This window comes from Thalassophryne amazonica, chromosome 23 (assembly GCF_902500255.1).
Source record: "Thalassophryne amazonica chromosome 23, fThaAma1.1, whole genome shotgun sequence".
Classification (NCBI taxonomy): Eukaryota; Metazoa; Chordata; class Actinopteri; order Batrachoidiformes; family Batrachoididae; genus Thalassophryne; species Thalassophryne amazonica.
This window is the reverse complement of record NC_047125.1, coordinates 8,547,480-8,574,520: the sequence shown is the minus strand read 5'-3', so window position 1 is coordinate 8,574,520 and position 27,041 is coordinate 8,547,480. Positions and strand designations below refer to the sequence as shown.

Here is a 27,041-nt window from a genome sequence, read left to right as displayed (position 1 = left end):
GGACCACAATGGAAATAAATGTTTTTACTTTCTTGTGTCTTGCATGCATGTGCTTGCATTTAAAATTATATACTCACAATAAACATACTAAATTAACTCACACACTCACACGTGCTTTTAATACATAGATATTCGACGTGTGAATGAGGTGTGTTAAAACATTTTCAAGCTGTGTAATTTTCCTGAGTTTCATCATTGTGACATTAAGTTATTCTCACGGTTACGCGTCTGAATGCAGCTGAGGTTATATGATCAGTTGATTTCACTGTCCATTCAGGACTAGGAGGGCGGAGCACTTTTGTTTTGTCTCCTCCCCTTTCTGTGACAACCAATCACAGTTCTTAGAGGACTGTGTCATACCTAGCAACAGGGTCAGCCTCGCATCCTCAAAGAGAGGAGTTTCTGTCTCCTCCTTGCTCAGACTTGCTCTGACACCTGCTGGCTCAGTCTTAAGCTAAGATTACTTGCCAGGAAATTTTAGACTGTTAGGAGCTCTTTGAGAGGGCTTTGAGTTGCTTCGCGGATATGGGCCAAGACCCTTGTGTAGGTGGTGAACCCACATGGAGGTGACACAATGTTTTTGTTTTGTTTTGTTTTTTCCTCTTGTTGTTTTGGGCTGAGCTCCACCAAACCCCACGTTTGTTGACCTGGCCACCAGGAGCTTGCTCCAATCCCAAGTCTGGCTCCAGGAAGAGCCCTCGATTTCCCGAATCCAGGTGAGGTGACTCGGTCTGAATTTGTCCATCATGAATGGTACTTTTGAATCAACCTTTGTCCGTCTCCTCACCTGGGACCAATTTGCCTTGTGTGTCTCTACGAAGAGCTAATGCTCCAGACAGCACAGCTCCCAATATTACTGGGGCGCACAAACCCTCCACCACGGTAAAGCCCCTTTCACACCGGGCCTACTTCTAGTTGCTTCCTGTTGCGTCATGACTGCATCAGGTGCACGCAACAGGGAGCAGAGAGGAGGTGAGAACACAGCCTGCAGGATCTCTGCACAGAGAACTCAGTGCACAGTTTGGCTGCAGCCAGAGGCGCGCTCAGTCTTGCTCCAATTTATAAAAAAAAAAGTGTGCCATGGTCACTGCTGTATTACTGTATTATGTTAGCCATATATATTGATTTATAACAGAAAACTGTCAAAAGGGGGAATAAGTATAAGTGTAAAGATGATTGAATATACCAGAGCAGTAAATTAATCAGTGCGTGTGAACGCGCGCATTGGCTCACATGTGCAGTTATTTCCACCAGCTGATCATTGATCCACAATGTGAATTCTTCCTTCCAGAACAGCTCTTTATATCATCATTTTGATTCATCGACCTGTTGCCACATGTACAGAAGGACTGGATTGTCATTCCTATATTCATATTGTTATATTTAATACAAAATAATAAGCGCACTCAGGAGCTGCTGCTTCTGCTAATGCTGCATTCATGTACCGTCGGAAATTAAACAACTTTTTTGTTGTTTCAAATTCAACAGTTGCTTGTGGCAAAATAATTAATTATATCCACACAAAAGATTAATTTTGGCCTATGTAAGGTGCCTGAGCCCATTGATGTTGACCTCACACAGATGAAAAAAAAAAAGCCAAGCAAGCAGGCTGAGTTTGCCCTGTAATTTCCAACGGTACACGAAGCAGCAGCCTCAGCGCTCACAAACCGGTTTCTGCACTGTGTGAAAACATTCAGCTGCTCCAACGAAGTCAAATTAAACAATAACATTACTAAAACGATAAAAAAAAAGTCAAGAACGACAGCAAAACGAAACACAGATGAACTGAGGTTTTCGTTGCCCTTCGTTCAAATTTTTCAACAGTTTAAAAATCCTGACGAAGTGCCAGCTGCAGGAACGAAGCTGCACGAAGGTTAAACGATGCCAACGAAAGTCCAGATTTCTTGTTTCATCAGGGCTTCGTTGCCCTTCATTAAGTGCCGTGTGACTGGGCCATAATGTGGAGTTGTATCAGGTAGGGTGTCCGCTGTAAAACTTGTGCCAACTTGACATGCAGATCCACCTCTGATATGCTGTGGTGACCAGGTGAAACAAGGGAGAAGCTGTTCTTTAAAACAGCCTTACTTCTTGTGCCTCTAACATAAAACCTTAGATTGCTACTCCTAAGATTCAGTGTGAGATTGCCACCAAAATTGGTCAGTTTCACAAAGGCCTTCACACTGCAAAATTTCACTGTATCTTGTAAGTCACATTTTGAGATTTGGCATCCACTACAATGCAAACTGGTTATATTTTCCATTCGGGAATTTGTATGAGGGCCCTCTCATATGCGTGTGCTAAGTGGTTTGACACAGGGTCATTGAAGACATTCTACATACTGAGAATGAATCTTCACACATACAGTAGATGCACCAAGTGTCAAAGTAGTCATATGACCTGGAAATAATGTTCTGTTTTACCATCCTCTAACTACACCTCAATAAGTTTGAGGTCTCACTGACTCGAAGCAAAATTATTCTCATTTCAAGATGTTTTTTCTGTTTTATTTCTCGAGCAGACTTGTAAGAACAAATATACAGTGCATCCTTAAAGCATTCAAAGCACTTCACTTTTTACACATTTTATGTTATCACCTTATTCTAAAATGGAGTAAATTCATTTTTTCCCCTCACAATTCTACTCTCAACACCCTATGATGACGATTTTTTTTTCTTTTTTTAATTTTTGCAGACTTACTTAAAATGAAAAAACTAAGAACTCATATGTACTTTAGTATTTACACCCTTCAGTCAATACTTTGTTGTTATAGCATCAAATCTTCTTGAATATGATGCCACAAGCTTGGTGCACCTATCTTGGGACAGTTTTGCTCATTTGTCTTTGCAGCACCTCTCAAGCGCCATCAGGTTGGATGGGGAGCGTCGGTGCTCAGACATTTTCAGATCTCCCCAGAGATGTTCGTTCAGATTCAGGTCTGGGCTCTGGCTGGGCTACTCAAGGACATTCACAGAGTTGTCCTGAAGCCACTCCATCAGGACAGCCAAGATCTGTGTGCTTAGGGTCATTGTCCTGCTGAAAGATGAGCCGTCACCCCAGTCTGAGGTCAAGAGCGCTCTGGAGCAGGTGTTCATCCAGGATGTCTCTGTACATTGTTGCATTCATCTTTCCCTCAATCCTGACTAGTCTCTCAGTTCCTTCTGCTGAAAAACATCCTACAGCATGATGCTGCCACCAACATGCTTCACTGTAGGGATGGTGCCTGGTTTCCTCCAAACATGACCCCTGCCATGGTGGCCAAATACTTGAATCTTTGTCTCATCAGACCACAGAATTTTGTTTCTCTTAGTCTGAGAGTCCTTCAGGTGCCTTTTGACAAACTCCAGGTGGGCTGCCATGAGCCTGTTACTAAGGAGTGGCTTCCATCTGGCCTGATTGGTGGATTGCTGCAGAGATGGTTGTCCTACTTGAAGGTTCTGCTCTTTCCACAGAGGATTGCTGGAGCTCTGACAAAGTTACTATTGGGTTCTTGGTCACCTCCCTGATTAAGTCCCATCTCCTCCGATCGCTCAGTTTAGACGTGTGGCCAGCTTTAAGAAGAGTCCTGGTGGATCTGAATTTCTTCCATTTAAGATGATGGAGACCACTGTGTTCATGGTGCGCGGTCGCTTTGTGGTTAGCACTGTTGCCTCACAGCAAGAAGGTTGTGGGATTGTTGCCTGGCCTTTCTGTGTGGAGTTTGCATGTTCTCCCTGTGTTTGTGTCGGTTTCCTCCAGGCACTCCGGTTTCTCCCACAATAAAAAATAATGCTTATTTAGGGTTTGTTCTTGTCTCTGCCCCTGACCAAGGCAAGAGTCTATACATCTGGAGTTGGTCCACGGCTTCCGGTGTCACCAACCAAACGGTCCCCCCTAAATATCAATCAATCAATTTTTTTATATAGCGCCAAATCACAACAAACAGTTGCCCCAAGGCGCTTTATATTGTAAGGCAAGGCCATACAATAATTATGTAAAACCCCAACGGTCAAAACGACCCCCTGTGAGCAAGCACTTGGCTACAGTGGGAAGGAAAAACTCCCTTTTAACAGGAAGAAACCTCCAGATATAACCTCCAAATATCGGACCACCCTGCCTTCACTGCGCATGCTTCATTTCTGAGCATCAGCTGTGATGCACCGATTATCAACTTGTCTGCTTCAAACTGCACTCCAGTCATCATCTACCTCAGCGACAGATGTCTGAAGCTTTTGTACAACAATCATTTCCGCATAAATTCAGCATTATTTCATAATAAAAGATGGGGAAGTGATCAAAGTGTGACAGCAGCACGTCGGAGTCCGACGTGTTGCAGTGCCTACATCATTTCGGAGTGTCAGCAGCGATTCACCGATTATGACCTCATTTTTTGCTAAAAACTGACTTTAGAATGATGATAGAGGTTTTACTTTGTCATCTGATGGTTAAATAATCACATTATGCCCTTTTATCGCTTTGGGTGTCAGACTGAGATGTGCTGCTGTGGTCCAAAATGACATGCGCAGTGAAAGCAGGGCGTCCCAATTTTTAGAGGGGACTGTTCAGTCGGCGGCACTGGCTTGTGGCTGTCCACTGCTCCTAGTGGTAGTATTGTGTCTAACTGTAATTCGGATGGGTTAAATACAGAGGACAAATTTCATTGTATGTATGCATATGTACATTGACAATGAAAGGCGATATTATTATCATCATTATTATTATTATTATTATTATTATTGGGACCTTCAATGCAGCAGAAATGTTTCTGTACTCTTCCCCGTATTTGTGTCTTGAGACAATCCTGTCTGAGGTCTACAGACAATTCCTTTGACTTTATGCTTGGTTAGTGCTCTGACATGCACTGTCAACTGTGGGACCTTATATGTAGACAGCTGTGTGTCTTTCCAAATCCTGTTCAGTCAACTGAATTTACTCCAGGTAGACTGTAATTAAGCTGTAGAAACATCTCAAGGATGATCAGTGGAAACAGAATGCACCTGAGGTCAGTTTTGAGATTTATGGCAAAGGCTGTGAATACTTGTGTACATGTAATTTCTTAGTTTTTGCATTTTTAATACATTATTTAATACATCTAAAAAACAAAAGTACACAAACTTTTTTCACATTGACAGTATGGGGTGTTGTGTGTAGAATTTTGAGTAAAAAAGTTAATCCATTTTGGAATAAGGCTGAAACATAATGTGGTAAAAGTGAAGTACTGTGTACTTTACAGATGCTGTGTGTGTGTGTGTGTATATGTATATAATGCAAAATTCTGTCATCCACAGGTTCACTTCTTCAACAGCTTCTTTTATGATAAACTAAGGACAAAGGGCTATGAAGGCGTCAAACGATGGACAAAAAATGTAAGTTATTTCTGTATTGTTTTCTTATGCAACACTTTTGTTCACATCATTTACGTCACATTTCTCTATGTAACCCACCAAGCAGCAGCATGTTGTTTCATTAGAGTGTGTGTGTGTGGGGGGGATTTCATTAGCAGTGCATTTGAGAATTAAGGTTAAAGTATTTTGGGTCATTCCATCTCAAGTCATCCAGGGGCTCCCAGGTTACCCCTCTGTCCTAAATTGCCAATCTGATATGTTGTTACTAGGCCAGAGTAATGGTGAAATTAGGGAATAACCCTGTTGTGTCTGATTTACGGATGTTAATGCTGGATTTTACAGTCACGAATTGAGTTTTACTAGCTATGGTCTTAAAATTACTTTTTACCATGTTTTATGTGTTAGAGCATATATATGAAGTGAAATCATATATCAGTGTGTTTGGAGTAAAATGTTGACTTGTGAAAATATGCTAATATTTTGAAAACATGAAAATGGGCCATTTTCTACACCCCAATAGCCAATGTGGGTATTTGAGCATCATTCATATATATGTATTCTTACATATCTCAAGATGGTATTTTTCAAAACTGGTGTTGAGTCTGAGCTTCCTTCTTGTGGTCAGCACCTGCGTAGCAGCCGCTGTAATATGCTCTTGTCTTTCGGTGAATTGAACATAATTGGAAATAAACTCAATTTGAGATTGTCAGTCTGTTTATTGATATAGCTTTATCAATAGTTGGAATCACTAGACAACCACAGAATTAATTAAAAGTAAGATCTTAATCATACAATGTAAGTAGAAGATTCACAGATATACATTTACATACAACATTCATGAGGAATATTCTTGTCTGCTTCAAAATCAATCCATGCTATGATATCAAAAACAAAAAAGGACATCCTTCCAAGTGAACAGTTGTTTTAAATGGATGGAAAGATCTTTCATACTTATGTACCTATGTTTAAACAGGAAGGCAAGGAGTGTAACCACTCATTTTATAGTTCCTTATGACACATTATAATCGCATTGTATGTGAATTTCTGTATCTGGCCTCTAAATATAAATCATAAGATAAGATGCCTTTTATTGTTATTGAATAAAATTCAACAAAATTTAAATTGCAGCTTCACCTTGTCTAACATGTTAAGCTTTCAGGTAAGCCAAATGACAATTTAGAAATTGTGTGATTGAATTAAGGGATGTTCATAAAGATGCATAATCGTATTTTTTTTGTAGATACCACAAAAAAAATATATAGCCATTCACCCGTACAATTGTTGACAAAATCACAAGAACGAAGCTCAGACTCAACACCATTTTTGGAACATACCATCTTGAGATGCGTAAGAATGCATAATATAAATTTGAATATGATGCTCAAATACCCACGTTGCCTTTTGGGGTGGCGAAAATGGCCTATTTCCATGTTTTCAAAATATTAGCATATTTTTCACAACTCGACATTTTGCTCCAAACAACCTAAGTAACTTTTCCTTATAGATATGCTCTAACACACCATAAAGCATGGCAAAAAGAATTTTAAGACCATAGCTTTTCAGGGTCTTGTGGAAGGCAGATACACTAAAACTGACTTTATATTACAACTCTACACTAAAAGTTAGGCTAGGATGTGTAGATTTAAAGCTGGGAAGCTAATAACAGGCTAGTTATTAATGTATACATTTGGTAGAAATTGCCATTTTCTTAAAATGTGGAAAATCCCAAAAAATATTGATTGAGCTGTAGCTGCAAACCTTTTCAAGATTTTGAACTAATATTTGGCATTTCACCATTTCTGTGCCATAGGAACAACATATTAAATTGGCAACTCAAGACTGAGGGGTGACCTGGGAATTTTTTTTTTTTTCTTTTTTTTTTTCCCAGAACTGGGTGATTTGTGATTCTGAAACATAGAGTAGTAGAGTAACTTTATTGATCCCCAGGGGGAAATTAAGGTGTCAAATAGCTTACACAATACACATAATGCCCACATGGACATTTCAAGACACACATATACACAACAAGCATTAACACAGGTCATAGTCAAGGGGAGGGGGGGAAGTATACATTATACGTTTTGTTCAAGACTTTGCCAGTTATGTGGTGCTGTGAAGTGAATTATGACCACATTGAGGGAACGAGGTGGGAATGAATGTTAGCTTGTAAACATGTGCATCGTTAGGGTTCTCACCAGGATTTTTTTTTCACAGCATAGGGAAAAACAGAGTATTCCATGGGGGAGCAAGGCATTCCCCTGGAAAACTTTGACATTTATAACCCCCTGAAACACAATTTCCTGCGTTTGAAGTGTCAGATTTTGTGATTTTATTTTTTTTTCCCCAAAGCTTTGTTACAGCCAAAAGTTTTTTTTATGAATTTGTGAAGGGTCATGATAAATGAAGTTAAAGAGCTACTCAACCTCAACAAATTAATACTCAGACGCTGTATATGACAAGAAATAACATTTTATTCAAAAGGCTGCCACAATGTTTCCTCTGAGATACACAGTGTTGCCCAGTCAGCTTTACATTTGGCATACACAATAAGCACAAAAAAAGGAAAGACTACTCAGGAAAAGGAACCTGAACATTCACAACTAAGCCTAACTGATGAGATTAACTTGAACTCAGTATGTGGCAAGTCCCAGCATGTGAAAAGGGGAGGCTTAAAGGATATGGCCTCCTGGCATCCGTCCATCTGCGGGAGATGATGGTGTAGCATCCAGTTTGTTTTTTGGCTTTTTTCTTTTTGTTTTTTAATATACTTTTTCAGTTTAATTTCAATTTATTTCATTTATATAGCACAAAATCACAACAAAGCTGCCTCAAGGCTCTTCACACAAGTAAAGTCTAACCTTACCAACCCCTAGAGCAAGAACACAGGCGACGGGGCAAGGAAAAACTCCCTCTGATGATTTGAGATAGAAACCTCAAGCAGACCAGACTCAAAGGGGTGACCCTCTGCTTGGGCCATGCTACTGACACAGTTGACAATACAAATATACAGGAAACTTGTCTTTTGTTTCTATGTGCACCTGCAGGAATGACTTAACAGTCCAATTCACAAGTGACAATCTGCTGCTTTTGTTGCATGTGTACTGTGATGCCTGAAGAGGCTGCTGCTGTTGCTCCTTTCCTCCTAGCCTTTGCCTTGATTCCCCTCCTGCTCAGCCCTCTGTGCACTTGTCTGACAGTAAGGCACCAGGCTGCACTGTCCTCTGCACACTGCTCCCACATGTTGACATTGATGTTGCACATTTTCATGTCGTTTTTGCAGACATCCTTGAAGCGCAGGCGTGGTCGACCAGCCAAACGAGTGCCCTCTGCTAGCTCACCGTACAGTAGATCTTTAGGAATGTGGCCCAGATTTATTCTCCTGATGTGCCCAAGCCAACAAAGGCACCTTTTGCCAAGAATGGTGGACATGCTGCTCTTATTGGGATGTTCCAAGACCTCTGTGTTGGGCACCTTGTTCTGCCATCCGATGTGCAGAATTCATCTGAAGCACCCCAGATGGTAGCTGTTGAGCTTTTCCTTATGTCTGCCGTAGGCGGTCCATGCCTCGCTACCGTAGAGGAGTGTGCTGAGCACACAGGTCTGGTAGACATGCAGTTTTGTCTTCTCAGTGAGGCTGGAGTTGTTCCAGACTCTGTGACTTAGTCTTGCCATACCTGCTGCTGCCTTTGCAGTCCTGCTGCTGATCTCTGCATCAATGGAGAGTGAGTTAGAGATGGTTCACCCAAGGTATGTGAAGTGCTCCAGGACGTTCAAGCTGTACCCATCAATGTCAATGTTACGGGGAGCAACTGTGCCCTGCGCCATGACGTTTCCCCTGCAGCTGACGTATTGAAAAGATCATGTCCACGGTAGACCTCCCAGATCACTGGGACTCTGGATAAACATGCAAGGCCAGGGTCTGTAGATGCGCTAAGGCAACACGGGCAAAGGACTTCCCAACAGTGCTGAGAAGGGTGATGCCTTAATAATTATTGCAGTCTCTTCTGTCTCCTTTGTTGTTATACAAGGTGTCTATTCTTGCATGTCCAAGGGAAAGTGTCCCTGTTCCCAGCAGAGGCAGTTGTTTTAGCAGCACAGGTTTCCCACTCTTTAGGACTTCCAATGGGATGCCGTCACTCCCTGGGGCCTTCCCACTAGCATGGCAGTCAATGACTTTTCCAAGCTCTTCCATGGTTGGTGGCGTGCCTAGACATACCAGATCTGCCATGACCGGCAGATCTGGTATGTCAGGTCTCGAGCTGTACCTGGTGTGTACAGCTCGAGATGGTACTCAACCAGTGCTGCAACTGCTTCCCCTGGTCTGTGAGGACTTCGCCTGTCTTTGACTTGAGTGGAGCAGACTTGGAGGTGGATGGGCCTGTTGCCTTTTTGATGCCCTTATATATACCTCTTGCATTCCCAGTGCCGGCAGCTATCTGTATACTGCTGCAGAGGTTCAGCCAGTATGAGTTAGTGCATTGGGGGGGGTAGTTTGCTGGACTTTTCTCTTGGCAGCTTTGAGGGCTCCTAATGTGCTGCCACTGGGCGCTGCTTGTAGGCCAGGAGGGCTCTTCTCTTGGTCTCAGTCACAGGCTCCATTTCCTACCCGTGGACCTCATACCAGTCTGCGTTTTTGTGCTCCTTTTTCCCCATAGGCCTTGATGGCTGAGTTGTACACAGCATCTTGGAGGTGGGACCACTTGGTCCCACCTCAATGACACCCTCCTCACCTTCTGGTGTATCTTCAGTGAGGGCTTCTTGCAAACTGGCTGATGCTGCATTTTCTCTGAGCTACCAACACAGCAGGTGTTGATGCATGGGTGACCCTTCTTCTTGGAGTGGTGCAAATTCCTTGGAGCTACACACACCTTGCTGGCCAGGAGGGAGTGATCCGTATTGCAATCTGCACTATGGTAGCTGCGGGTGAGAACGCTGGCAAGGTCTGCATGCCTGGCGATGACTTGATCCAAAAGGTTTCAGAGGCGGGACTGCGGGTGACTGCGGATTGGAGTAGTGCAGGGGTCCCCAACCTTTTTTGAAGTAAGATCTACTTTTAAAGTTGACAGTGTTTCGAGACCTACCAAGCCATATGGAACGCCAGCGTAGCCGCAGTACATTGTGCACCAATATAATAACACAATTTTGTGGCAGGTTTTAACAATAATAATGCATCATTGAAGGAAATGTGCATGGTGGAAAAGAATAAGTACAAGTAGGCCTAGAACTGGCCTCAAGTTGGAAAAGTTGTTCCCTACCTTAGTGGGACTTCTGGCCCAGAGAGGAGGAAGGTGGTCTCTCATAGTCAATAGACAATAGTCATAGACAATAGGAGTGAAGTACAGCCGTAAGCAGGCATTCAGGCACTCTGTCTCATTAGATTCCAGATTTGGACATTCATGTCAGGTGTTACTCGGATTTGAGCTCAATGTCATTTTTCAATGTGAGGATCCAGGTTGAAGAGTGATGCCACTTTGGACGATATACTGTCCACATGTATATTTTCCCCAAATCGAAAACAGAAAACTGACAACAGGCTCTTTGAATGCAAAGTCAGTGAAGTGCCTGTCAGATTCTGACAAGATGCTCTGCACATGATCATCATAATGTGGACTCTTGGGCTCCATGGTCTTTGTCCTGGTACTTAAGTTCTGTGTCCACGTGTAGAAAGTTCCGCAGGTCACACTGTTGCAACCTGCTTGATAGCACATGTAATATGCTTTTAAACTTGCTTTCAAATCCAAAAGCTGTGCATATTCAGCATGATTTGAATGTTTCAGAAATTCTTTAATTTCAGGCAGAAGACTATTCCAGGAAGGGCTCGACCGAAAGGCGCAGGAGCTGAAAAGATTGCAGGAGACCTGAAAAAACCCGTTGTGTGCCTTGGTAGCTGCTGTATCAATTGTATTACATTACTAAGCCATATATATTGATTTATAACACAAAACTGTGAAAAGGGGTAATAGATATGTGTAAAGATGACTGAATATATCATCAGAGCAGTAAATTGATCAGTCCGTCTGAACGTCGTGCAGATCGCTGCAGCGTTCAGGTACCGTCGGAAATTACAGGACTTTTTTGTTGTTTCAAACTCAGCAGTTGCTTGTGGCAGGTGTGTGTTTTCTGTTTTTATTTTTTTGTTTAAATCATTGTTTTAATCATTGTATCCACACAAAAATTCATTCTGGCCTATATAAGGTGCCTGAGCCCAGTGAAGCAGCCCCCCCCCCCCCCCCCCACACACACACACAAATCCAAGCAAACAAGCTGTAATTTCCGACGGTACCTGAACGCAGCAGCGATCTGCACAGTGTTCACATGGACTGATCAATTTACTGCTCTAATATATTCAACTATCTTTACACTTATATTTATTACCCCTTTTGACACTTTTGTGCTATAAATCAATATATATGGCTTAGTAACGGAATACAGTGATACAGCAGCCACCATACCACTGCTGAGCCACCTAACGTCTGTGTGTAGCAGATGTCTCCTCCAGGTGTGAAGAGAATAAATGCATCCTCAGACTCCTCGCCCGAACACAACACTGCAGTCTTCTTCGCCACATTCATCACTCTTCATATTTATGGACCATGAATCATTGTGCTGCTCGCCAACTTTTCAATTTCTGGACTTTTCGACCATGCAGAGGGGATTTAGTTAGCATTAGAAGTTAGCATCGTATTTCTCATGAATCTTCTGAAATGCCGCTCCAAATTCCCTTTCTTCAGTAAAGCCACATTTGTACTGCAGATGAGACAGATGGATTTGCCATTCGAATAAATGAAAAATTAATAAATGATGAATTTTTGTTATCCACCATAGAAGAGCTGTTCTTCTACTCTAGCACAGCCGGCATCCTTGTTGATGCATTGCTGCCACCTGCTGCATCAGTGTGTTATAGCAGCACTTTATCCTCTAGAGTCCAGGGACAGATTTTTATTTTTTTTCCTTCCATGCTATCGACTGGAACTCAGCCCGCGATCGACCAGTCGATCACAATCGACTGTTTGGGCACGCCATGAGTAGATGATTGGAACATATGCACTGATGGTGGCTGGACCTGAAGATGTTGAAAGCCAGAGGGCAAGGATTCTCTCGCTGCCAGTTGACGGTGGCTCAATGCACGCGACCAGGGTATTCTTCATAGCAAAACCAACACCATGCTGACAAAATTCGTGCAAGGACTTCCCTTGGCAAAAGAAGGTGCAACTTGCTTCCTTGATGGTACGGCTATCTGCCAGCCGAGTTTCCTGGAGGCAGGCAATGTCAACATTTAGTCGTGAGAGTTCCCTGCCAGTGATGGCAGTTTTGCAGTCTGCAGTAGCAGCACTTGAAACGTGGTACCCTTAATGCTAAAATGTCTTAATTGTTGAGGAGTGACCACATTAAAAAGTGGTAAACACTTTAACATCCCAACTTCATTTGTATGTGTTGCAGGTAAATGCAGGAATGGATGTATATTAAATGAAATTAAGTTGACCAGACAAACCCTGAAATATCTTGGGTTCATACTCCTCAATAAAATAAGTCAACTTGCACCACCCTCCCCCTCCCCATGCCATCCAAACTCTCTGATTTAGGGTTGTAACTGTAACGTTACCAGTAATTGTTAAAATGATCATTTGCATCAGTGACGATATATCAGATTCATACTTTGTACGAGTACATTTGTGCCCCGCCCCAAAGCATGTCTTCTGTATCTTTCAAACAGATTTTCATTGTGTTTTGGGCAATGACAAAGTTCTAAAAAAAATAAAAAATCTCTTGTACTCTTCATTGAACCTTAATTTGAAATTAAACCTGCTTGGCCAAGTTGATCACCGAGTTTGAGTGTCCCTAAAGCTTTGTGTGGCTAATATTTACGTCCACCAAGGATGTAATAAAATCATTGGCGTCTATTTGTCTCTGTCTTTTAGCAAGATTACATCAAAACTACTGCACAGATTTTTACTCAGTTTTCACCACAGATAGATATTAGGCTCTGTGGAAGACTCCATTAAATTTTTGAGGTGAACCAGATTCTGGATCAAGATTTCCTTTTATATAGGCTTTGAAGGATTACTTAAAAACTACTTCATGGTTCTCACCAAATTTGTGCCACAGATAGATATTAGGGCATGGAAGACTCAGTTTTCAATTTATATAGCGCCAAATCACAGCAAAGTTGCCTCAAGTCACTTCACACAAGTAAGGTCTAACCTTACCAACCCCTAGAGCAAGAACACAGGTGACAGTGGTAAGGAAAAACTCCCTCTGATTTGAGGAAGAAACCTCAAGCAGACCAGACTCAAAGGGGTGACCCTCTGCTTGCATCGTGGTATCAACACAATTGACGATACATGAAATTATACAAGAAATTTTGGGAGATTTTGGGAATCCATGCGGGTGCGCAAGACAGGAGGCTTGCATAAGAAAACACCCACTCCCATCTCTGGATGGAGCTGTACCGCAGAGAGGAAAAAACAAATACAGTTTAATTTGTGGACATTAAGCAACAAGAAAAACAGAAGAAATACTAAGGTGATCGCCGGCCACCAACCCTAAGCTTCACTAAAAGACCCAGACTTTAGATAAAGTTGAAGCCGCGACCCACTCCACTGAGAACTTTGTCATTGCCCAAAACACAAGACTTCACTGCATTTTAGTGGTTATCTGAATTGGTGGACATCAGAAATCTCTTATTGCTCTAGTTTAAAATGCAATGTAGTGACAATAATTGTATAAATACAAGTTTTCATAATATTAATAGACATTGTATGTTGCTTGTGCATCTTCAGTGTGTTCTCCCGTCTGCTTTCAAATTCCTTCACTTTCTTCTATCAGGTGGATATCTTTCAGAAGAACTTGTTGCTGATTCCCATCCACCTGGAGGTGCACTGGTCCCTGGTCAGTGTTGATATTCCTCGCCGTGCTATTACCTACTTTGACTCCCAGCGGACCCTCAACAGACGCTGTCCAAAGGTAAGATTGAGCAAAGCTGGTATCCTCACAAAGTTTGATTCTGCAATTTTTGTGTGTGTGTGTGTGTGTGTGTGTTGCACAATGTTGAAGACTCAAGCAAATAATGAATATGAACGTGTGGTGCAGTTTGTTGGCTTTAATTTGAGTGGTACTGCATTTATATCCTGCAGCAAAAATATTTGTGTGTGGTCCTTGGCCCTGTGTGTCAGCATGATGTAATATGCTTCTAACATCATCTGTATGAAGAAAATTTGGAATCTTTTCAGGCACAAAATAAGTATTTATCAAATTGTCATACATGTCCCTGTATATTATCATACGAGTTCTGTTAGAAAAGTATCGGACCTTTTTATTTTTTGCAAAGCAAACCTTGAACGTTCGTGCGCATGCGTGAATTTTTTCATGCCTGTCGATTGCACCATTCCTGGTAAGCACCCTTTGTGTGAGGATATGTGTAGTGCGCTCGGCAGATTTTCATTTCAAGGAAAAAGACGGAACGACTGGAGCAGTGCTACTGCATCAAATTTTGCCAGAAACTGGGCGACAGCCAAGTGGAAACCATTGGGATGATTCAGATGGCTTTCGGTGACGATCCTACGGGCATCACACAGGTTAAGGAGTGGTACAACCGGTTTAAAGACGTCTGCACAACGGTGCAGAGCGAGCCACGCTCCCTCGGCCATCAACATGCTGAAATGACCAGATCATTTCCAAAGTGAACGCAGTGGTGATGCGGGACCGTCGTGTGACTGTCCGAGAAATTGCAGAAGAGGTGGACAGCAGCACTTTTTCGGTACATTCCACAGTGACAGAAGATTTGGCCATGAAAAGAGTGGTGGTGAAATTCGTGCAGAAGCTGACAGCGGAACAAAAGCAGCTCTGTGTTGAAGTCTCACAGGACATGCTGTGACATGCTCACCTCTTCCACCATTTCTCGGATAGTCACACGACTGAAAAGTCACCGAAAGCCGTCTGAATCATCCGAATGGTTTCCACCTGGCTGTTGCCCAGTTTCTGGCAAAATTTGATGTGGCGCTGCTCCAGTCGTTCCGTCTTTTTCGTTGAAATGAAAATCCGCCGAGCGCACTACACACCAACTCACACAAAGGCTGCTTACCAGAAAATGATGCAATTGACAGGCGTGAAAAAGTTCACACATGCGCACGAAGGTTCAATTTTGGCTAATGCAAGCACATGTGATTCAAATCCATCAGGTTTTTGCAAAAAATAAAAAGGTCTGATACTTTTCTAACAGACCTCGTACAATATTATCCCTTAATAAATTGGACTAATTCTAAATTCCTGTGCTGATGCCCCTGAAGTCTCTTTTACATTAAATAAAAACTGACTTAACTGACCAGTTATGGTCACAAACTTTACTTTAAGGGTTCAAGAACTGTCCCACAAAAATTTGTGGGACACAGAAGTGGAACCTTTGATGGCTAAAGTGAAGAAAAATGACCAATTCTTTTTTGGGAGGGGGGGCATAAAGAAGCGATATAACTTTAATAGTAGAAGGCACAATGACTCTTCACACTCTATGGACCAACAATTTGGCAGCATATTTGCAGTTACCTTTTATATATGTATATGATATAATTGGTTTAACTATGTAAAATGTGCATTAGGTTCTATTTCCTTCCTCCTTTCTCTTAGCATCTTTTCATATGTTTTGCACGTGGGCAAGTCATGCAGAACGATGGCGGATGGCAGCGCTCAGTGTGTGTGTGTGGGGGGGGGGGGGGGGGGGGCTATGCAGACCATAAATTATTCAATGATGCCTTATGCATGAAAAGAGGCCACAATTCTGCCCACCGCATATAGGTACCTGCTGCACTCCTTATGGGGGTATATATTTGTTTTTGCTTGAATTTTCCAAGGTTTGCCAACCAATATATTTTTGGCTCCTTTGTAATATGCGGTGTATTTGGGGGGGGGGAGCGTCTAAATGTTAGTTAACAACAAAGTAATAATAAAATGCATACCCTGAAACACAACCACATCCTGCTGATTTTACTTCTCCTGTTTTAGCACACAGCAGCTATGCAGAACATTGCTCCGATTTCACATGGCTCTAGGCTCCTTATGTTAACAAACTCTTCCATTTTGGTACTTCGAAATCCTATGAGTTCCACATGACCATCGGTAAAGACTCAATAGCCATTATGTTTGTGTTGCTTTATTTTCCATTTGTCTGTCCACAGTCAATAAGCAGGTAACCACTAACCAGTGTCCACATCACAGCTCTCTCGTTGGCATTGTGAACAGAGCCAACGTAGTCACCCGCCTTTGCTTTCTCTGACTGTTCGTGGTCACACTTTTCCAAAATCTGTATGTAGGAGGAAGAATTCACAGCTATGCTACTTTCTGCACATAATATAATTATTTGCACAGTTTGATTCATTTGTTTCTACCTTTGGTCATTTCGGGCACCTGCGGGTTATGGGTTGACCCACGCATCACTAGTGGAAAGTATTTCACATACAGTTCATCTTTTCTACCACAGGGGACTGTGTATACACACAGTTAGAGCTGTGCTTGAATATATCCATATTTTCAAGTATTAGTACAAATGTGCTAATTCAGACTTTACATAGAAATGCATAGTACACATAATTAATTTCTATTTCATATTGATGAATGAGGTTCCTTGATATTTATTTGTGTGTGTGTGTGTGTGTCCAACCGACCAGCTGGATTGTTTTCAGTAATGTTATACCTTTTTATTTAATGTTTTATGTTTTTGCAATATTGAATTATTTTGTATTCAGACTTTAGTGTGTTTCAGACTTGCTTTGCTTAGCTCTTTGTGTACGCTTTCCTTTGAATTACAAAAGTCTTTTTTTCTCTCTCTCTCTCCTTCCCCAGCACATTTTCAAGTATCTACAAGCGGAGGCGATCAAAAAAGATCAACAAGAGTTTTTGGCCGGATGGAAAGGCTTTTTCAAAATGGTAAGATATTTTAGCTGTGAATTTTTTTTTAAACACCTTTTGATGGAGTTATTTTATGTACTGTTTAATGGGAACTCTAGGATTTTTTTTTTTTTTTTTTTTTGGCGTGGCTCCTGTGTGTGTGTGTGTGTGCGTGCGTGCATGCATTTAGACAGTGACACAGTTTTGTAATATTGCCTCTGTACATGACCAGCAAAAGAGTTGAAATGAAATAGTTGATTTTTCACCTTTAATTCAATGGGCTTTACAAAAATGTTGCATTAACAATTTAGAAATAGTGTCTGTTTGTATACATAGTCCTTCCATTTTTGGAGCCCACCGGCAAAACTAAATATGTGGAACATTTTCAATCACTGAATATGTACTGGACTTTTAGTCACACAGTGTGAGCCATTTTCTCTTTCTTGTAACTGAATTCCAACATATTTCCATCAAATGCACCATTCAGTTCCTGTTTATTCACTATCCATTATTGTGCACTAGCCTCTAGTTTTTCCTTCATTACTTGCTGTTTTGTGTGGACACAATCAGAGGTGGATCAGCATGTTAATTTGGCACAAGTGTTGCGCTGGATGCCCTTTATGATGCAACTGTATATTGCATGGCGAGTGGGTAAGGGTGGGTTTGAACCAGGAACTGTCTGCATTGGAAGCAAGCACACTTAACAGCTGGGCCACCATCCCTACACCTTAAAAAATTAATACATTGTTGTAATTAGGGCTGTGCGGTATATGCAGTAGACTGTATAAACTACAGAAATTTGACCTACAGTAGAGATTTGCACTCCACCGATCAGTAATGCTTGTTGATGCAAGCACAGACACCACAGAGCAATGGTGCACACTTCAAGCTCTATACCAGTTTTTAAATTCTGGTAATAGGCCTACTATAACTTGAATTATGATTAATAATTCTGCAATGTTTTTTGTGTGTATTTGGTGCATGTATTTGCAGAAAGTATTTGGGGGGTGACAACCTATGTCATTGGTGGAACCCCATGACCTAAAGGACTTTTTGGACAAAATGCCACCAAAGGCAAAACTAGTACTAACACTGTCTCCAGCTGGACAGAAGCAGGAATGACAGTGTTGGGTCATTCAATGTCCAAAATGACAATCCAACACAAGCCAGAGAGGTCTTGTTTTGGACAGAATTGTTTTTCTCAGTGGCACAAACATAATTTGTGTAGCATCTTACTGCATGTACATAGTTGTGCAAAGAAACACCTTTTCTGCATTTTAATGTAAATAGTTGTATATAACTGTAAATAGACTGCAATAAATATAAAAAACAAGTATATAACTGTTTTTTGCTACATTTGTTCATTTTTGAAATTCACTATTTATATTTGCATTCTAAGTTATAAACATGGTGTTTGTGTTTGTTTGCACTATTTTGCACCATAGTGTTGTTTTAAATTTGAGTTTTGAGATCTGCACAATAAATGTTCCCCCAAAAAACATTGTTTTGTTGTTGTTTTTTATTAATTTTAACTATTTGGCTTTGCTTAAGGGACTATATAAACCATTCAGAAACATTTCCATTATAATTTTTACACAATTTTCATATCGCCCAGCCCTAGTTGTAATACATAATTAAAAACCTAGTACAGAATACACCAGGGGTGGCCAAGTTTGGTCCCCGAGAGCCACATTCCTGACACTCTTAGTTGTCTCCCTGCTCCAACACACCTGAATCCACTGAAAGGCTCATTAAAAGTCTGCTAACGAGTCTTTCATTGGATTCAGGTGTGTTGGAGCAGGGAGACAACTAAGAGTGTCAGGAATGTGGCTCTCGGGGACCAAACTTGGCCACCCCTGGAATACACTGTAAAGTTAATAGTGTGCTATAAGGGAATGAGCAGTTTTGCAGTTATTTGCAGTTGTGATTGTGCCAGTACTGAGTTTATTTTGAGGTTCAACAATGTATTAGTTTTATGTATATACATAAAGCTCTTCCGTATTTAATCGGGACATGTACAAAAGTAAAGATATCCATAAATAGTAACTACAGTATTTTTTTTAAATCCCATGCAAACACATGTTTGTTGTTTCATTTCAACTCTATTGTGGTGGCTAGGGGTACTGCCAGGGATTTTGGGCCCCATGAAAAGAAATCTTACTTGGCCATACCCTTATTATTTTGTCAGTATTATAATTGTTTTAGGGGCCTCTTTGGGCCCCTGTCAGTCATAGGCCCCTAGAATGCTTCCCCTTATTCTCCCCCTTTTGGCACCCTGGTGGTAGCCTAACAGAGGCTAAACTACAAAAACCTTGTCACTATCTAAGTCTTTATGTGGATCGGACCAAACTACACTCACCTTTTTGGAATTGTAATATTTCCCACAATAATCACAGTATGGCCTTTTCGTTGGTCAATTTGTCAGCTCCACTTTAGTGCTCGATTGTGTTTCAGCAATTTTAGTGCACTTTCCAAGTTCACTGTGGACTTTCTATTGCAGAATGTGGGTCGTCAAAACAATGACAGTGACTGTGGTGCTTTTGTACTACAGGTAAGGTACACTTATGTTAAAATTTAAAGTATTTTGTGCTTTTTTTTGTATTCGTTTCAAGAATTACAATAAATTCTTTAGAAATCATGCAAGAAGTAGAGCGATTGATGTAGTCCTGGACAGAATTTGTAGATAGAAGTGCTTTATTTTTATTTTTTACGAATTTTCCATAATGGCATTCTGATTTCTGTAATTGTGTGTTTGTAATCATTTTAAATAATTTTTTATTTATTTATTTTTAGACAGGCCGTGGTGTCTTTTAAGAGGTAACAGCAGACCTGTAGTTCAATGTTTTTACAGTGAGTACAGTGGAAAGCCTGAAGGAGTTAATCCTAATTTATACTATTCCGTCTCCGCTGTTCCGTAGCCACGCAGAACCCTCTGTGCCGCTATGGACCCTCTCCGAGCCCCTCTCTGTAGCTTCACGCGCATCTCCCAAAAATTGAAACTACACGTCAATAACGAAATCGCACAAGCTGCGATTGGTCACTTTTCCGGTTTCACTCTTTTTCTCCAGTCATGTTTGGAGTCTGATTAAAAAAAAAAAAAAAAAAAAAATTGCAGCATGCGTGCCGATTATATTTTTAGCATGAATCAAATAGAGGAACGTTTGGAAGAAGTCTGCAAGTATGACCAATTTTACAACATGGAGTCAAAAATTTATAAAGACACTCGCGTGACCAGCAATTCATAGTGGGAAATTACATATAACATTGGTTTGGATGTCAGTGGTTGTGTAAAGAAGTGGAGGTTATTAAGGGACAAATGGACAAGCAGCAAAAATTGAGGGGAGGTGATGGTCTAGTGGTTAAGCATTGGGCTTGAGACAAGAGGATCCTCGGTTCAAATCCCAGCCTAACTGGAAAATCCCTAAGGGCCCTTGGGCAAGGTCCTTAATCCCCTAGTTGCTCCCGGTGTGTAGTGGGCACCTTGCATGGCAGCACCCTGACATCAGGGTGAATGTGAGGCATTGATGTGTGAAGCACTTTGAGCATCTGATGTAGATGGAAGAGTGCTTTATAAATGCATTCCATTTAGCAAAGGTGGAAAGGAAGTCCCTGCCTTGGTCTTCATGTCACGGCCCCTACTATTTTGGCAGTAAATTGCATTGCAGCACCCACCAAGGAAACTGAGAACTTCAAAATGGTCACGTCCACGTTGACGTGTGTTGGTAGAAGTATGAGGTCTGTTAGAAAACTATCCGACCTTTTTATTTTTTTTAAAAACGATATGGATTTGAATCATGTGCGCTTGCATCAGCCAAGCTTGAACTTTCGTGCGCATGCGTGAGTTTTTTCACGCCTGTCGGTTGCGTCATTCGCCTGTGGGCAGGCTTTGAGTGAGCACTGGTCCACCCCTCTCGTCGGATTTTCGTTGTCAGGATAATGGCTGAGCGATTGGAGCAGCGCTGAATCAAATTTTTCCAGAAACTGAGAGACAGCCAGGTGGAAACCATTCGGAAGATTCAGACGGCTTTCGGTGGCTTTTCAGTCGAGTGAGTATCTGAGAAATTGTGTAACAGCTGGGCATGTCACAACTTGTCCTCTGAGACTTCCAACACGGATGTGCTTTTTGTTGTGCGCCATGAGCGCCTCAGTCCGGACGCGCGAATTCCTCCGCACGTCTTTCATTACAAAATCTCCTGTAACAGTGGAATGTGCCACAAAAGTGCTGATGTACACCTTTTCCACAATTTCTAGGGTAGTCGGACGACATCCCGGATCAACACAGCCTTCACTTTGGAAATGATCTGGTCGTTTCAGCCTGTCGATGGCCGCTCAGAGCGCGGCGCACCCTGCGCCACTGTGGGCCGGCTTTAATCCGGTTGTAATGATCCTTAATCTGTGTGACGCACAGAGTATCTTCACCGAAAGCCGTCTGAATCTTCCGAATGGTTTCCACCTGGCTGTCTCTCACAGTTTCTGGAAAAATTTGATTCAGCGCTACTCCAATCGCTCAGCCATTTTCCTAACAATGAAAATCCGACGAGAGGGATGGACCAGTGTTCACTCAAAGCCTGGCCACAGGCAAATGACGCAACCGACAGGCATGAAAAAACTCACGCATGTGCACGGAGGTTCAAGCTTGGCTGATGCAAGCGCACATGATTCAAATCCATATAGTTTTTTAAAAAAATAAAAAGATCGGATAGTTTTCTAACAGACCTCGTATTGGTGAAACTGTCAGGACAAATGGAGGAGAAAGAATATATTGGGTGATTTTTAGGTTGCATGGTCACTGATACATTCCTGTGGGCCAGAACAATTGGTCTGTCAGTTGTTCCAGCACTGGAAATGCTGCCACCTGGAAGTTGTGATCACATGACTTCAGTTTCACTTGTACTGGTGGTGTCATCCCAAAGCGTTGTTACTGCAGTGTTTCAGTCTTTTAGGTTCAGGTTTGGGGTTTTTTTTTTTTTTACGAGGTCTATTAGAAAAGAAACCGACCTTTTTATTTTTTTTTAAAAACTATGGATTTGAATCACGTGCGATTACGTCAGACAAGCTTGAATCCTCGTGCGCATGCGTGAGTTTTTTCATGCCTGTCGGTTGCATCATTCGCCTGTGGGCAGGCTTTGAGTGAGCACTGGTCCACCCCCCTCGTCGGAATTCCTTTGACTTCTTCCTGAGAGACTGGCGCTTTGCTTGATCAAAATTTTTTCAGAAACTGTGAGACACATCCAAGTGGACACCATTGGAGAAATTCAGACGGTTTTCGGTGAAAATTTTAACGGCTGATGAGAGATTATGGAGTGTTACTGTCGCTTTAAGGACTGCCCACGGAGCCGGACGGCGCGGCGCGCCCCGAGCCGCCGTCGTCAGCCTGTTTCAAGCTGAAAACTTCCAGATTTAAGCGTCTGTTGACCCAGGACGTCGTGAGAGAACAGAGAAGTTTCAGAAGAGCTCGGGATCAGCAGTTTATCCGGACATTCCACTGTTAAAGGAGATTTTGTAATGAAAGACGTGCGGACGGATTTGCGCGTCGGCACCCAGCCGCTCATGGCGCGGCACCACAGCAAAACACCTCCGTGTTGATAACCATTCGTAAGATTCAGGCGGTTTTCGATGGCTTTCAGTTGAGTGAGAAATTATTTAACAGCTGGGCATGTTCAAACTTGTCCTGTAATGCTTCCAAAGGAGGTGTTTTGCTGTGGCGCCGCGCGATGAGCGGCTGGGTGCCGACGCGCAAATCCGTCCGCACGTCTTTCATTACAAAATCTCCTTTAACAGTGGAATGTCCGGATAAACTGCTGATCTCACTCGACTGAAAAAATAAAAAGGTCGGTTTCTTTTCTAATAGACCTCGTATGTTTGTAATATTTTTCAGTCAGGTTTGAAAAGGTAATGTTATGATTGGATTTTGGTCACGCCGGGGTTGTAGGCAATGTGTGCTTGCTGTGGATGCACACACATGCTCCAGAAGTAAACAAAAGGCTCAGAATGACTGGGATTACATCTTGTGTTCCTAGATGCTTCAGTAACCATCTCAAGGATAAATATGTGAACTTCTGTTTTTCTAAGTATGCAATGCTTAGAAACAAGTGGATTTGCAATATTGGAAGGAAGGTTAGTAAGTTAAAGACCCACCTGTTGGTGTGTCTACGACTTGATGGTTTTTCCACTTGGGTCACTTCCATTAATACCACCGATCTAGTCCTTTTGTCCACATCTTGCAGCAAAATCACGGCCCCCATTTGACATATAACTTGGTAAATCCCTCACAAAATTTTACTCTTTTGCCCAGAGCAGCTTTCTCCTGCTGCGTTTTAATGTGGAAACAACTTTCTTTGTTTACCCCAGAGGTTCGGAGTTCCATCCACAGAGAAATGAGTGTGCTTGGCTCTGCAGAGACAATGCAGTGCACACTTACTAGTGTGAAAGATTATCTCCATTACAGCAGTTTTTTTTTTTTGGTTTTTTTTTTTGAAAAAGGCCAAATATTAAGCATTTTATGAACATTTCATAGAAAACCTCTAAATATGTGTAAGTTACAGGGCATCCGGAAAGTATTCAGTGCCTCACTTTTTCCATATTTTATGTTACAGCCTTGTTCCACAATGGTTTAAATTATTTTTTTCCTCTAAATTCTTCACAGAATGCCCCATAATGAATGCGAAAAACTTTTTTTAGATTTTTGAAAATTTAGTAAAAATAAAAAACTAAGAAATCACATGTTAAATAAGTATTCACAGCCTTTGCCATGAAGCTCAAAATTGAGCTCAGGTGCATCCTGTTTCCACTGATCATCCTTGAGATGTTTCTAGAGCTTAATTGGAGTCCACCTGGGGTAAATTCAGTTGAATGGACATGATTTAGAAAGACACAGGGCTGTCTACATATAAGGTCACACAGTTACATGTCAGAGCACACACCAAGCATGAAGTCAAAGGAATGTGGCACCGCAGTCTCGCATATGAAGTAATTTCTCTACTTTTCCCTACTGCACAATTCACTTTCAATTTATTTCATTTATATAACACCAAATCACAACAAAGTTGCCTCAAGGCGCTTCACACAAGTAAGGTCTAACCTTACCAACCCCAGATCTCCCATGACCATGACATTGTCAATGGGTTTTCGGGCAAATTACACGCAAACAAAATGAAAATGCAAAGAAAAAGTGACAATGCGGTGGGAAAGTGGACATGTGTTGCAGTTTGTTTATGACCTGGTGCACAAACGTGTCAAGGCAGTTTTGCAGACGAGAGAACGGAGCTACTCTGGTTAGCTGTGTAGACTAACACTTACTGACACAATGTCTCCCATCTGCCTCGTCTTCTCTTCTCCACTCGCAGCCAAAAACACAACAGTACGCTGTTTATCTTTGTGAAGTTATGTTGTGTATATATTGCACAATGGCGCGGAGGTACCCTTAAATGGTCAAATCCCACAATATCACACAGTGTTCAAATGAGACTGTGGTGCCCTATTGCCTGTAGACCTCCAAGACAGGATTGTTATGAGGTGCAAATCTCGGGAAGGGTACACAGTTGCCTTTGTCAGAGGCCGAGGTGGCGAGAGACAATACGTCGTCCTCCACCGCCAACTCAGGCACAGGTGGAGAAGCCCCTGTCGCAGGCAAGGGAGCTTCCAGCTGCCGGGCTTGAAACAATGACTTCATCTTAGCCAATTCAGCAGACAGCTGCTCTACCCATGTGACAAGGCCTTGATCGGCTGCGACCCGCTTCTTCGGAGGAGGAGCCGTGGTGGCAGTGACCTCACCCCAACTCTTTGACCGCCTGGGCGCAGTCACCCGCACCGAAGGCGCGAGCTGGTCGTCTACCCTCACAGCCACAGACATGTAACTGCAGTTCATACAGAATGGTCTGACAGTGCCTCCGTCAGGTGGTCAATCCAGAGACAAGCCGGGCACAGGTCATGACCGTCATCTGCTCGGAGTGCGAACCTACAAGCAGCATAGCAGTGGGAGCCGTCCATAAGCCCAACCGCACAACAGGCAAATCCACATGGCTAGCAGACTTCAGAACACATGCCAGCACCGGGAGAGGGGGTGCAAACGCTGCCGTCACCAGTAATGGCGAAACCGGAGACCAACTCCGTTAGCTGTGACAAAACGCAGGCCAAAAAAAAAGAAAAAGGCTAACACAGTCAGCCATCAACGTAGACAGGCACGTAACTGGAAGAGGGGGCGCTCACGCTGCCATCACCGGTAGTAGCAAAAACGAAACAACAAAAGGAGGCCAACACCAGCAGTTATAAACACAAATAGGCCCAGTACTGGGAGAGGGGGTAAACACGCTGCCGACACCGGTAATGGTGAATAAAAGAGACACTTACCGCAGTAACAAGAACCGTCGCAGCCCCAGGAGGGCGAAAAATGCTGCTCCTGCCAAAAGAAAAGGCGAAGGGGCGTCCAGCAGAGGCAAAACCACAATAAATATCCAGCACAAAATGGCAGATGCCAACAGTAGCGAACCGCACGCGAGAAGAAAAAAGGGAACGAAGCTTCGGATTACGTATGCTTATATACACTGTGATTGGTCATCCGAGGTGTCACAGGTGTGACTATTTTGGTATTATTACTCGAACTGCACATGCGCGAAGGGATCATTCAGTGCTTTCAGCACCGCCCTCTGGCGATCAGGAGGGATGAAATAGAACTCCTTTGATCCTCAGGCCATCAGACTGTACAGCTCCTCACTCGGAGGGAGGAGGAGGAGAGGAACAGTAGTAGCCATTAAATCAGTAGCGAGCAGTACTTCTAATATTTATATTTGTGTATTTATGTTAATATTTGCAAATTGTTTTTTACTTTCACTTTTTATAATCTATGTGCTTCTTACCCTGTGTGCCGCTATACAATTTTGCTGGAACCTCAATTTCCCTGAGGGAGTCTTCCCAAGGGATTAATAAAGCTCTATCCAATCTCTAATCTAATTTAGAGAGAGCACTGGTGTGAATAAGGGGGAAGTTTTGGAGATGTAGGATGGATAAATCTGCATATAGGGTGCCATGGATGAAGAATCTTTTGTGTAGGGCCTCAACAGCTGTATCAAGAATCTGGTGGTGAACATTGATCCATAGGCCTTTTCTGAATCACTGAGGCTTTCATCCTGGGCCATCTCTCCTGACAAGACTTTCTTCCTCTTAATGCTTTTGAGGCAGTGCAGCCTCCACTTCCAAATCTAATTCATCCTGCTCCTCGAGCTTTTCATTTGTCCAATGAACAAAACAGTCAGCTGCATCTTTGATTGCCAGGAAATCTCTTGCTATTTCTTTTAGTGAATCGTGTTGTGTGACCATTCTGTGTGCTGAGAGGATGTCTATTTCTCCACTCTGTAGGTATTTTGGTAGTGGGGAGGTGATCTCAAATATCCAGAAAAGTAAATGAGCTGTTAGCACGGTTTCGTATCGGGTGTAAGCTGTCTCTGTATCCTCTGGCTTTGTTTTGTGCATTTGATGGAAGTCTCTTCAGCTTCTTTATGGCAGAGTATGGACCCCACTTCAACAAAAAATGCTGCCATGAGGATTGCCATAGTTTCCAAAAACTGTCCTCAAGGAATTATGTTTGGTCCACAGTGTTGTCTCTCCAATTAGTGAAATGCAACTGTTGTCCTGGCTCTCGATCTCCCACACACTCACTCTTGTATGTGATTCCCTGATGAATACAGCAGTGTCATTCAGCAGGTCAAATAGTGATCCATTTTCAATAATGCTGTGGGTGGTATCTGACACACGACGTTAAGGACATGTGCAAAGCGCCACACATCCTGATGTGTCTTTTTTTAAAATGGCATTAATGCAGAGAAACCTCTGTATTGACCCTGCATA

The 27,041-nt window shown here is 42.3% G+C and overlaps 1 protein-coding gene across 1 annotated transcript in view; it reads left to right on the top strand.

The window, feature by feature from the left end:
* The window catches only part of senp3b (SUMO specific peptidase 3b), a 119,484-nt gene that overhangs the window by 78,001 nt on the left and 14,442 nt on the right, over window positions 1–27,041 (top strand). Inside the window, exons 9-12 of the mRNA XM_034165017.1 lie at window positions 5,265–5,342; window positions 14,148–14,285; window positions 17,154–17,237; window positions 19,699–19,749. Coding sequence (XP_034020908.1) covers window positions 5,265–5,342; window positions 14,148–14,285; window positions 17,154–17,237; window positions 19,699–19,749 — 351 coding nt within the window. The remainder of the gene's footprint in view (window positions 1–5,264; window positions 5,343–14,147; window positions 14,286–17,153; window positions 17,238–19,698; window positions 19,750–27,041) is intronic.